Source organism: Diabrotica virgifera, chromosome 8, assembly GCF_917563875.1.
Source record: "Diabrotica virgifera virgifera chromosome 8, PGI_DIABVI_V3a".
Classification (NCBI taxonomy): Eukaryota; Metazoa; Arthropoda; class Insecta; order Coleoptera; family Chrysomelidae; genus Diabrotica; species Diabrotica virgifera.
Window position 1 is genome coordinate 157,866,076 of NC_065450.1, and position 13,690 is coordinate 157,879,765.

At 34.6% G+C, this 13,690-nt stretch overlaps 1 protein-coding gene across 1 annotated transcript in view; it reads left to right on the forward strand.

Annotated features, from left to right (window-relative positions):
- The window catches only part of LOC126890409 (fibrinogen C domain-containing protein 1-B-like), a 29,770-nt gene extending 19,415 nt beyond the window's left edge, over positions 1–10,355 (forward strand). Inside the window, exons 5-6 of the mRNA XM_050659314.1 lie at positions 4,081–4,311; positions 10,149–10,355. Of these exons, the coding sequence (XP_050515271.1) occupies positions 4,081–4,311; positions 10,149–10,315 (398 nt within the window). The 3' untranslated portion in view covers positions 10,316–10,355. The remainder of the gene's footprint in view (positions 1–4,080; positions 4,312–10,148) is intronic.
- The last annotated feature ends 3,335 nt before the right edge of the window (positions 10,356–13,690 follow it).

Genomic DNA, 13,690 nt, shown 5'->3' on the forward strand with positions numbered 1-13,690 from the left:
TCAAATAACTCAACGTAAAATAACCAAAAAAGTAAGCAAGTTTCCGAAACACCCATTAAAACATTTTTAAAATTTTTAAAAAAGCTTTATTTTTATTTTTATAAGAGTTTCTAGCGTCAAAACTAAGCGAGTAGCCATTTTTTGGTAAAAAAAATCGCGAAAATCTCCCCCTATTTAGCACTCCACCTGAAATTAATCGTTACCGCTCTACAAAAAAATTACTTTACTTACATATTTTTTATATGATCTATAAGTTTCTCCTATTGACGTTGGAAAACACCAATGAAACAACGAGAAAGATATAACGTTCAGTGGCACAAAGAGGGACATGAAAGTACTGAAGAATATAAGACCAAGTTAAGAGAATTATATAATAAAACTTACAACATGAAAAATGCCACAATAGAAGAGCTGTGGGACAAATGCAAGTATGTATATACACAAGCAGGAAAAGAAACGATAGGAATACAAATAGGAAGTAATAAACCCTGGCTATCGAGAAGCACGTGGGAAAAAATAAAAGAAAGGAAACTACTTAAATCTAAAATGCTAAAAAATAATCTAAGAGATAGGGAACAAACGAAGAGAGAATATAGAGAGAAAGATAAAGAAGTTAAAAAAAATGCGAGAAACGACAAAAGACAATATAACGAAGAACTGTTAATAGAAGCAGAAACAGCAGCAAAAAACAACGACATGGGAACTCTATATAAAACGACGAAAAAATTAAGCTCGTGCGGGAAAATGAATGTTGAGCATGTAAAAGACAAAAACGGGAAAATATTGAAGAATAAAAAGGAAATAGTTGAGAGATGGACCGAAAATTTTAGAGAAGTATATGCCAACAGAATAATAGAACACGAAATGGAAAATGAAGAAATAAAGGAAGAACTAAGCTTCACCAAATCGGAATTCACAAAAAAAAAAGTAAGTAAAGCAATACAACAGCTGAAAAGAGGAAAAGCAGCTGAAATAGATAACATTACCACAGAACTACTGAAAGCAGATAGAGAAACATCGGAAGAAATCCTGTATGTACTAATAAACAAAATATGGCAGGAGGAGAGGATACCTGATGATTGGAAAAAAGGTATAATTTTAAAGATACCCAAGAAAGGAGATCAAACGAATTGCAACAATTGGCGAGCAATAACCCTACTTTCTACAGTGAGTAAAGTCATGACAAGGATGATACTAGAAAGAATGAAAGAAACTATAGACCAGTTGTTAAGACCAAACCAAGCGGGCTTTAGAAGTAATAAAGCATGCACAGATCATATTAATATATTAAGAAATATTGTAGAACAAACAATAGAATGGCAGAGCAAAATATATATAAATTTTATTGACTTTAGACAAGCCTTTGACCGGATTAACAGAGAAAAAATGTGGGAAATATTAAAGAGATATGGAATTACATTAAAATACATAAGAATTATTATCAAAATGTTCTATGAAAACTATACCGCACAAATCATGCACAATGGGAAACTCACAGAACCAATCAACATAGACAGTGGAGTTAGACAGGGGTGTATTCTGTCTCCAACCATATTCTTGATCTTAATCGACTAGGTCATGCAGAAGGCAACGAAAAATAAAACAGGAATTAGATGGAATGCTTTCGGTCAGCTTGAAGATCTAGACTTTGCGGATGATATATGTCTGGTGTCCGAAAAAAGACAACATATGCAGAAAAAAAAACAGAAAAGGTGACAAAAGAAGCAAGAAAAATAGGATTAGAGATTAACACAAGAAAAACCAAACTTATGAAGGTAAATACGGAAAGAGAAATGGGTATGTATATTTATTGAAGGAGAAGAAGTAGAAAATGTACAGAAGTTTTGCTATCTGGGAAGCATAATTGACGCTAGCGGTGGAATAGAAGAGGAAATTAATGGAAGGATAAATAAAGCCCAAGATGTGTTCTATATGCTGAAGAAAACATGGGAGTCCAATAAATTAACAACCAAAACCAAAATCAGGATATTTAATACAAATGTAAAGAGCATTTTGCTATATGCAGCAGAAACTTGGAAAATAGAGAAAAAAATTATACAAAAGCTTCAAACATTTGTAAATAGACGCCTTAGACGAATGTTGCAAATATATTGGCCAAATCGGATAAGTAACAAGGGACTTTGGAGAAAAATTAATCAAGAGCCGATAGCCAAAACGATAAATAGACGCAAATGGAAGTTTATTGGACACACATTAAGGAAAAATGAAGATGATATAACCAAACAAGCATCAAGTTGGTTGGATTACCAACCAACTGGAAAAAGAAAACACGCAGACCAATGACATCCTGGAAAAGAAATATTACCAGAGAGCTAGAAGACAATGAATTAACATGGCAAGTGGTGAAAGCCCAGGTCAGAAACAGAGATAAATGGAGGGGAATGTAGAGGCCCTATGTTCCAAATGGAATCAAGAGGAGTAAAGTAAGTAAGTATAAGTTTCTCCCATTTAAAATGCTAATTTTTAAAAGGGTTATAGTCGAAAGGGCTTGAACGAGTCACTAATCACTAGTAAATGCAAATTTTGACCAGTAATAACCAATTTTTGTCTTACAGAAAAACAAAATGAAACTAGCATATTATTTATAAAAGCAAAATCTACACTTTTTTACTCCTTGAGAATTTTCGTATCACTAATATTTCTTAGTTATTTTAAAAAAGAGTATTTTTCCAAAATTTTTAGAAAATTTTTTTTATAAAACCAAATTTTTTTAAAACTAAGCACTTTAAACCGGTCAAGCTTACGGATCGTATAAACAATACCCATACATATAAAGTAAATATTAAAGCAGTATCCATTAATTTTTTTCAGGGTGCTAAATAGAGGATTTTTACGATTTTTTTTACAAAAAAAAGAGCCCAACTTTATTTTGAGCGTAACTCTTTTAGTTTTGGTGCTAAATACTTCTATAAAAAAATAAAGCTTTTTTAAACATTTTTAAAAATTTTAATAGGTTTTTCCCGAAAATTGCTTCATTTTTTGGTTATTTTACGTTGAAATATTAGATGTGGAATTTGACGAATAAGAACGCACTGTTCATGAGTCTACAAGTTTGCTTCTACTGGATTTATAGACTTGATAAATACACCAGTTTTGTTTTGTTTTTTATAGTTTACAGTTTTGCTGAGAATATTTTTTTTATAAGATATTTACTTTTTGAGTTATTTGGAAAAACCGCCTGAACATGTGTTTTTTGTCGAAAATTAAACATTTGAAATCGCAAGTATATAACTCGAAAAGTATTGAATTACTTAAAAATCTCTATATAACGAAAGTTGCTTAGAATTAGTAAGTTTATTTATTTCTGGACTTAGTTTAAACGCGCGTATTTTCACCCACTAGATGGGATGATTATCACCCCCCAAGTAAAAGCAACCAACGGCACACGTTCAACTTTGAAGTGGAGGGTAAGTAGAACCTAAATCCAAATTTTCATCCATTTCGGAGTTGACCCTGAAAGTTACACTCCACAACGGTCATTTACTGGACTATTAATATTTGACAGGTAAATGTATAATGTACATAATCATATATAGATGTATGTACTCTGCTTGAATCTAAACACTTTTTGAATTTCTGCCAAAACTTTTAATAATTATGTAAACATTATAGAATTTACTTCATATTTACGTCTGCACTGGTTGTTAGTTTGTGATGGAATGAAAAAGGGACATTTGAACCTAACGCCCCATGGCACATACTACGGCCGATTCAAAGTCGTATTTAAGATTTCTGCCAATGGTGCATTTACAAAATAAATTGAGTTAAGTTGTGACATATATATTGAAGAGATAATTGATATCTGTCTTGTTATTAAAACAACTTCGAGTTTTGTTTATGTGAATCATCTCCAATATACATGTTTTGTTGTAGTTCGCTTCGTTTTCTAAATTTTAAATGTATTTCTAGGTATAAAATAAATTTATAAAAATTGGAATCAGTGCTTGTTTAATATGAAATATTATATTTAATATTATTATATTTAATACAATAATATACTTAGTTACAAATTTCAATTAAATTAAGCCGACTATTAAATAGTTTTTGTTTTTGTTTTAGCGTTTGAAGCTAATGAGCTGCTTGTGGAGTTAGTAGACAAGGATGAAATTAACGCTTACGCCTTGTATAACACTTTTGCTATCGGTTCCGAAGTGAAGGGATACTACTTAAGTACTTTAGAGGGATATTCTGGTAATGCTGGTGATTCCTTAACTTACCATTTAGGACAAAATTTTAGCACCTACGATCTGGATCTGGATTCATCTGTTGTTAATTGCGCAGAAGTAGAATGTAGGTATTAATTAATGTATTTTATGGATATAACATTAGAGGGAGAGAGTTAGAGAGAGAAAGTTAGAGTTAGAGAGAGGGAGTTAGAGAGAGAGAGAGGGGGGGGGAGTTAGATAGAGAGAGAGAGAGAGAGAGTGAGAGAGAAAGAGAGGAGCAAGTCTTCGAATTACATTTCCACCTTCGTCCTTCTTCGCACATCCTTACGTCGTATATGTTCCCTCAGATATACTCCCTATATAGCTCGTTTGATCGTCCTCTGTGTTATTCTCAATCTATTGGCTGATACCTCTGTAAGTGTCGTGGTCTCCATTTCGTGGCTAATAACTGGTAGAACTATGGCTAGTAACAAGCGAAATCGCGTGCAGTGGGCAGGACATGTAGCCCGAGCCCCTGAATCGAACATGATAAAAAGGATTCTAACAGCTCAACCCGTGGGAATGAGAAGACAGGGTAGACCAAAGTTAAGGTGGATGGACGGGGTAACACAAGATGCTGAGAAGATCGGAGTCGGCAACTGGAAAGTGCAGGCAAGGGACAGAACAGAATGGCGTAGAACGCTTGAGAAGGTCGAGGCCCTCTAAGGGCTGTAGCACCAGGATGATGATGAACTGGTAGAACACAAATGTTGAATTTATTGGTATCTTTGTATGTCTGTGTACTTATATATTGGCTGATAACTGTGTTATGTATCACGGTCTCGATTCCATAGGTCATAACTGGTAAAATGCCACCGTTGAATACTCTTAAAATCTATTGTTTTTCTAAGGCCATTTACTTGTGGCATTTTTATAATTAACTATTTAGATGGGAAATAAGCCACAATTAAATTGAAAAAAAAATTATTATCGACGCTCAAATCGGGTGCCGTTGTCAAAATACAAAATACTACTAAATTAAACAAAAACTCAACCACATTTTTGTTTAATTTAGTAGTATTTTGTATTTTGACACGATTTGGGCGTCGGAACATTAATAAAAGTATTTTTTTCAATTGAATTGTGGCTTATTTCCCATCTAAATAGTTGATTATTAAAATCTATTGATCTTTTTGTTTTTTGCTTCCTACTGCTGCCCAAGCCATTCTGATTCTTCTAGTTGCCCCTGTCGTTTGGTTCTGTTTGATTATTTTGATCGTGTGAGCTAGGTGTACACATTATTAGATATTTTAGATCACACTATCTAAATCTGTTGTGATATTTTGATTTTGGATTTATTATCACTTTTGCTTTATTTAAATTCACTTTTTTAACCGATATTCGCAGATTTTTGTTTAAGCTCCTTTAGCATGTACATTTGTATCTCTGTATTTTTGCTTACGAGTATTAACTATTTCAGCGGCAACAATTAAATGACTTTGACTGAAGCTATATGACTAAATAATTATATTAATTGACTGAAGCAATAATTCTATATCTGGAATCAATTTTTGCGTTATTAATTCCTTCTAATACGGCTCGGCGTTCTATGGAATCGAACTCTTTATTGTAATCCATCAGTGGCGGCTCCTCTTTGAGGCCGCATGGCCGCGCGTCCTCCCAGATATAATGTTGGTTAAAAAATTCTGATACAACCAACTTCAACATTTTCTATTCTAATTTTAATTTGTTGAAATTCACATAAAAACACTGTCTGATATTTTTCCGACGCTCAACCAGCTTGTCATAGCTTTATAGGACGTAGGCGATGGTTGAGACCACGTTGAGAGGGCACGCACAATATTTGGGCGCAAGAGAAGTGCGGCCACGTAACCATAGCAATCGAGGACGGTCGACCAACACTCCCACTCATCTTCAGACGTTGCGTGATGTTGCATTTTGGCCGCACTTCTTTAGCGGCCTCAGTGAGCAAGAAAGCACGCGGCAAGAAGCTTTGCAAGCAGTTATCTCTGACAACAATAAAGCGAAAGCAGTGGAAAAGTTTGCAGTAGTAGTGTTAAAGTTTCACTTATTCTTATTACGTAAGTACACATATTTTTCATATTATAACACATGGGCTAATTAGAACGAATTTATTTTAGCATCATGAATACTGTTCATAATATATTAAATACGAACTTTTCCAATCCGCCACTTGAAGATAAGTTAAAAATTAAAGAATTGGGCAGGCCGTTGCCAAATTTAAAGTTAACGCAAATTAGTGAACGCAAAGCAGAAAACAGAAGTTTCACCCGCCATTTTTCAAGAGACATTTATAAAAGAAATAATTGGATTTGTGGTTGTGACGTTTCGAATTTATTGTACTGTTTCCCGTGTTTATTACTTTACAATGCCGGAGCAGGGATGGACCGAAATTGGGCAATAACAGGGATAAAAGATCTTCACCACCTTCCTGCAAAAATAAAAAAACAGGAATCGTCTCGTGGTCATATTAATTCATGCACAGGGTTCGCATTGCTTGGCAAAGTCAATATTTTAACACAATTGAGTTCTGCATACAGGGAGTCTTTAGTACTACACAATAATAAAGTCAGAAAAAACCGACACATTTTGAAAAGAATTATTAGCTGTGTAAAATTTTGCGGTTCTTTTGAACTAGCACTTAGAGGTCATGACGAAAGCGAGGGATCTGAAAATCGAGGAATATTTAGAGAGTTGATAGATTTTACTGCAGAGTTGGATGCTACACTTAAAGAACATTTACAGAAAGCAACTGTGTTTAAAGGAACCTCCAAGACCATACGAAATGATATTTTGGACTGTATGCTACTAGTTTGCCGGGAAGAAATTTCCCATCAAATTGAAAAGGCCGACTTTTTATCTATCCAATGCGATGAAACCACCGATGTCTCAAATAATTGTCAAATGATATTGATATTACGGTATTTCTACGAAGATTCCATTTATGAAAATTTTTGGGGCTTTTTAAGGGTTATGGATAAAACAGCAGCTGGGTTAAAAACCTGCATTGAAAACGAAATAGATCCGTTAATTTTAAAAACTCCTCAAAAACTAATAGCGCAAACTTATGATGGTGCAAATGTTATGAGCGGTTCTACCAGCGGTGTTCAAATCCAAATTAAACAGAAATATCCCAGTGCACATTTTATACATTGCTATGCCCATCAATTAAACCTAATTATGCAGAAAGCCGCATCGCAAAACCCTAAAGTGCGAGTGTTTTTTAATAATCTATCAGCTATCCCAGCGTTTTTTTCAAATTCTTCCCATCGATGCGATATTTTAGAAGAAATAGTAAATAAAAGATTACCGAGAGTGGCCGTCACTAGATGGAACTATAATATTCGTACGGTTAATTCTGTATATGAAAATCGTGAGAAACTTATAGAAGTTTTTGAAGAGGTCGAGGACAGATGTGAAAAGAGTGTTACTTCCAATGAGGCTTCTGGCTTGAGGCGAGCGTTAGAAGATCCAGAATTTATGTTTTGGTTAACGATTTTCCATAAAGTCTTGCCGCAAGTCGATATACTTTATAATCAACTCCAATCAAGAAATAAGGACAGTGTTGAATTGAAGAAGGACTTAGAAATTTTTGAGCAAAGTATTACCAACATTCGAAATGATACTGATGAAATTAAAGAAAGTGTTTTAATCAAATTTTGAAAGTGCTAAAAGAAGAAGAACTGATGATAATATGCGAAGTATTATTGCCAAGGAGGTGTGTGATGTAATAACAACACAAATGAAGGAAATGTTCTCTTATCGGGGCCATTTGCAAGCGGCTGAACTATTCAACAAAGACATGTACTCAAAATATTCGAAAACTTTTCCAGTTAATATTCTAGATGCTGTAACTACTTGTTATCCCGTGTTATGCAAAACCAGATTAAAGACTGAATTAGAAGTAATATATTCGAGGCCAGACTTAAAAGAAATTGTTGGAGCTATGAACATTCTCACGTTTATGTTAGAGAATAATCTTGCAGAAACAATAATGGTGTTAAAAATTATTGTGACAACTCCAATGACAACTGCAGAATCGGAACGTTGTTTTTCAACACTTAAGCGCATAAAAACATTTTTGCGAAACACAATGCTTAATGATCGACTAAATGCCCTAGCTATGATGTCCATAAACCGAAATTTACTTCATGATGGGATCAATGATTTCGAGGAAAAAGTTATGGAAAAATTTATTGCTATGAAAGACCGTAGAGCCGATTTTAATTTTAAAAAGTAATTGTAATGTATTATTTATTATGAACGCAATGTCGTAGTGTATTTCTTGAATAGAACTATTAAACTATTATAAATCAAATTTGTTTGTATTTGAAAATTTAAATATGTAGTAGGTACCTAGTTCCTGTAAGTTGTACCTAACTATTTTATTTTGACCAGAGCCGAAAGTCGGTAAGGTTGGTTTTTCCCATAATTTGAGAAATTTGCCGACCAGCCCATCGTAAAAATTATTGCCCCTATTTGAGTATTGCCCTTCATTGCGTTTACCTGCGTAACGCCAATTTAATGTTTTCTACGAACTTGAAACCGTTTGCCGCGTCAAAAGCTTTGCCGTCATATCTGCCCATCTGCGTATATAAACCTACAATAGTTCTCAGCAAACATTCTAGGGAGAAAATTGCAAAACACCGTTCAAATAGTAAATGGAAATCCACTTTGCACCCGATAGAAAAATGAAAACCCGCTGCCCCTGATCAAATTCCTACTAAATCCCTGAGGGCAAATTTTTGTGTGCAATTGTTATTATCTGCGCCCTCCCTGCTCAAATTCCACGAGCCGCCACTGTAATCCATAAATGCTAATTGCATTGGTAGCACTTTTAAATAAATGTCCGTATTACGCGTAAGGTGTTCTATGGCAATATAACCTTTGCGAAATTCCACTTGCTGAACAGGCTGGTAACTCTCAAATTTATTTGATGGTCTGTTGTTCGTTGTTTTTGTAAGAAGTTTGTACGGATATACATAGTAACAGACTTATTGGTCTCTAATTTTCGAGTTTGTGTTGTCTCCCTTTAGACCTGGGTATTTTGGCAAGTGATTGGAATAGCTCCCCTAAAGAGGCACTTGTTCATTCAGATTTTAAGTGCCTCCAAAGTAGTTTGACTTTTAGCTGTAATCATCTCTTTTGTAATTACGTCATCTCCAAAAGTTTTTTTATTTTTCATCTCTTTTAAGGCATTTCTAACTTCCCCGTTACTAATTTCTGGTAGTGTTTCAGATATTACATTTAGTATTCTTCATTCCATATCGTGGGTTTCGGGTTTTGCTACGCTTGATGAGTATAATTCTGTTTTTATTTTCATTTCTTTCCATTTTATCTTTTATATGGTATATTATATTGTCGTCCTTTGCTTTGCTATTTAGAGCTGATTTACTATTTTAACACGGCCATATTCTTGTTTTTCTCTATAATATATTCCATTTTTTCGGTATTGTTGTCCCTAATATCTTACCTTATTGTTTTTCTTGTTGCCTTATTAAGTTCCTTATATTCTAGTAAATTTCGTTCCATGCGTTTCTGTCCTTTTATCTGTTGTGTTTCTGTTTTTAATTTACTATTTTTGTTTCCGGCTTCGTATGTATCTTTTTGATCGCAGTTATTATACTCGGCCTCACCGTTCTTTCCTAATCATTTATGTCTTTTTCTTTTAATCGTTATATTGGTTTAAAGTTAGATTCAAGATGTGTCTGGTAACTGATACTGTTTTGCAATAAGGTATTTAGTAGTTAGGGCTTTAAAATTGACAACTACATAAAAATTATATTCTTATTTTTTGTCGTTTCTAATACTTTATCTTGTGGCTTGTCCTCAGTCTGCTGTTAAATTTTACACAACAATTAGTTATAGTTGCTAGTTCCGTACTAATTTTTGTACCTCTGGTATATTAAATTAAATAATTAAAAATATTTTAAATTTCAGTAGGAGCTTGGTGGTACAACAACTGTTACCAGAGTAATTTAAATGGTAAATTTAGAAACATGTTCCGGAACGAGGCGACTGGAGACAAAGGAATTAACTGGTGGAGTTTTAGAAATGATGACTATTTATTATCTCAGACAAGGATGTTAGTTAGACCAAAATTTTAGAAAACATGAAACGTTTAATAAACATAATTTTGTGAATTAATTTGTCTTTACTTTAAGTTTCTGCCGCCTTTATCTTAAACAGATGTACCTACTTTTCACAATCATCATCATCAGTATCATCATCATCATCATCATCATCATCATCATCATCATCATCATCATCATCATCATCATCAATGGTGCTACAGCCCTGTCAAAGAGCCCCGATCTTCAAGTCTATTACGCGAGTCACGTCTATCCATTGCCAACTGCTGCCAGTTTGCTGCTCCTATTTTTCTACCATCCTCAACTACACTATCCTTCAATCTGAGTTTTGGCCTACCCCTAATTCTACTTCCCACATGTTGTGACATAAGGTTTCTTCTAGGAGGGTTGCTCTACTGTTATACTAAATGTTCTGCCCATCTTAGTCTTCCTATTTTAATAAGAGATACTACGTCTTTACCACCAAATATTTGTTTATAACTGTGGGGTATCGCGTATTCGTTCCTTCTCCTCCAAACACTATTTTCACAGATGCCAGCAAATTTTCCTCTCAGGCTCGTTCGTTCAAATTTAAGCAGAAGGAAATAAGAAAGTCTTAGATACAGAATAGGTTATTAAAAATAATACACACTAATTTAAATGTGAAACATTCCTTCTTAGAACCATTCTTTTTTAACATCCTCAATCTCTGCCTTCAACAATTTACAAGGCATAGGACGACGAATATAGAAAACGGAAAGGGTTCTACAATATGCAATTAAAGGTACGAGAAAAGGTTCGCAGTACTCACGATCTGAGTAAAGATAGAAGTGAATTAAAAGGCAATTTTTGTTTTGTTTCGATTCAGAGGCAAGGCATTTAATTCATAAGCAAAAGGTTTTCATCTGTCATGGAGATGGTCCATGTCCTCGATCCATTTGTCAACACTGGTTGTATAAGGGTTTGGTATTAATATATTTACTCAGTGTACTCAAACCAAAATAGCGTTTGTTTGCTAGGAATATCCTTGGCTTGATATCTTCCATCACGGAATGAGACGTTTCATCGCCGCCGGTTCATCGCCGCCGTGTCGATGCCGCCGGTTCATCGCCAGTCCATTTCATCGCCGGCCGTTTCATCGCCGGCCGTTTCATCGCCAGTTAGTCAGTTGATCTTGTATTATGGGAGATGACACGACACGACGTTAAATTCAGTTCAAAACTTATGACAAATAAATAGATAAAAAATTATTAGATTAAAAAGGGTTCAAGGCAGGTTTTGTTTATATTCGATTCAGAGTTGGACTACCATCTCCATATAGCAACTATTTCAGCATCCTTATGCATCATCAGTGAGGATTATGCAGTCACAACTCTGAAGGGAATATAAACATTCTGCCTCTTTTAAGGCAAAACATCGCGATGTAATGAACCCACCTTTTGAGACGCAAATCAGCGACATCTCTCGTATTACGAGGAAAACAACGAAAAGCCCCAGATAAAAAGTTTACTACTTTTTAAACAATTAGAATAATTGAAATAAAAATGTAATGAACAATATTTTAAATCTAAGACTTTTCGTTAATAAACTGCTTTCTGGCTGCATCCCATATCTCCGGATTTTACAATATATAATCACGTAGAGACGACGAAAATAAGAGAAAGCAAATAGAGGACACTTAGGCCACGCATTTACCTTCTCTTCGTCTAGGAAAAGAACCGAAAGACAGTTTCTAAATACTCAAAAACTGAGTAAAATGAAAAAGATTAAAAAGGGTTCAAGGTAGGTTTTGTTTATATTCGATTCAGAGTTGGACTACCATCTCCATATAGCAACTATTTCAGCATCCTTATGCATCATCAGTGAAGATAAAAAATATTATTATATTAATTTACTGTTCTATTTCTACTTCCCCTAAATTTGATACTAAACAGTATTAAATTTGTAGTGTTAAATTATATTTTATATTATAAAAGTTTAAAAGTCTATTAAAAGATTAAGTATGGCAACGGGAATGGTCATATCTCGCATTTCCTAGAATTCCTAATTAATACTAAAAATAAATAATAAATGTAACTGTCGAAAATTAGTCAAAAATTAGGAAATATATCAGTTAGCGATTAACTGACTGGCGATGAACCGACGGCATCGAAACGGCCGGCGATGAATCGGCCGGCGATAAACTGGCGGCATCGAAACGGCGGCGATGAACTGGCGGCGATGAAACGTCCTAGACCCCTTCCATCATGACGTTCTCTTTGGTGATCAGGGAGTCTAAGTATGTGAATTTGTCCACCACTTCAAAGGTAGAGTTATCAACGTGAATTGGTGACCCATATTTCTGGCTCTATTGTTGGGTATTGATGCCATCATCTTAGTTTTCCCCTCATTTGCTGGCAGGCCCATATTTTTTTAGGCATTTGAGAAGGTGGTATACATTTCTTTTAGCTTGCGTGTTGTGCGGGCAACTAGGTCCACATCATTTGCATATGCCAACATTTGGGATGATTTATTAAAAATATTTCCTCTGTTGACTATTCGGGCATCTCTGTCCGCGTTTTCCAGAGCTATGTTAAAAGGGAGACACGCCAGCGTATCTCCCTGTCGCCGCCCAACATGCGTTTCAAACGCCTGTGATTGTTCGCTCTGTATTTCGACTTTGAAAACAACTTTACGCATTGTAACCCTTATTAGTTTATCGGGGATGTGGAATTCATCCATGGCTTCATACAATTTATTTCTCAAGATACTATCTTAGGCAGATTTAAAATCTACGAAAAGATAGTATGTGTCGATATTGAATTCATTGGTTTTTTTTTCAGTATTTTGCCTTAGCACATAGATCTGGTCTGTTGTTGATCGACCAGGTCTAAAACCACTTTGATATTCACCTAGAAGTTCCTTTGAATATGCACTTAGAGGCGATCATATAAGATACTCGAAATTATTTTGTATGCTGTATTAAGGAGGGTTATTACCCTATAGTTTGTACATTCCAATTGGTCACCGTTTTTGTGTAGCGGGCAAACGATTCCAATACACTACTCTTCCTGGATTCATTTCTCGTTGCAGGCTCTCAGTATTATTTTATATATTTGATTATTCAGAGTAGCACATCCAAATTTAATAAGATACGCAGGTATACCATCACTTCCTGGGGATTTATTATTTTTTAGGTGTTTTATAGCATCCGGTGTTTCTTAAATTGATGGACGCTCTAATGGTGTATTGTTGCTTGCTCCTGGGGGTGGTTGATTTGGATCTTCTACTTCGATAGTAAGTAGTTTTTTATAGTGTTCCACCCACCTTTTCAATACTTCCTCTAATTGAGTTCTTTATAGTGTTTCACCCACCGTTTGTACCTTTTACAATCACTTTTATACATTTATTATTATAATCAATACTTAAATA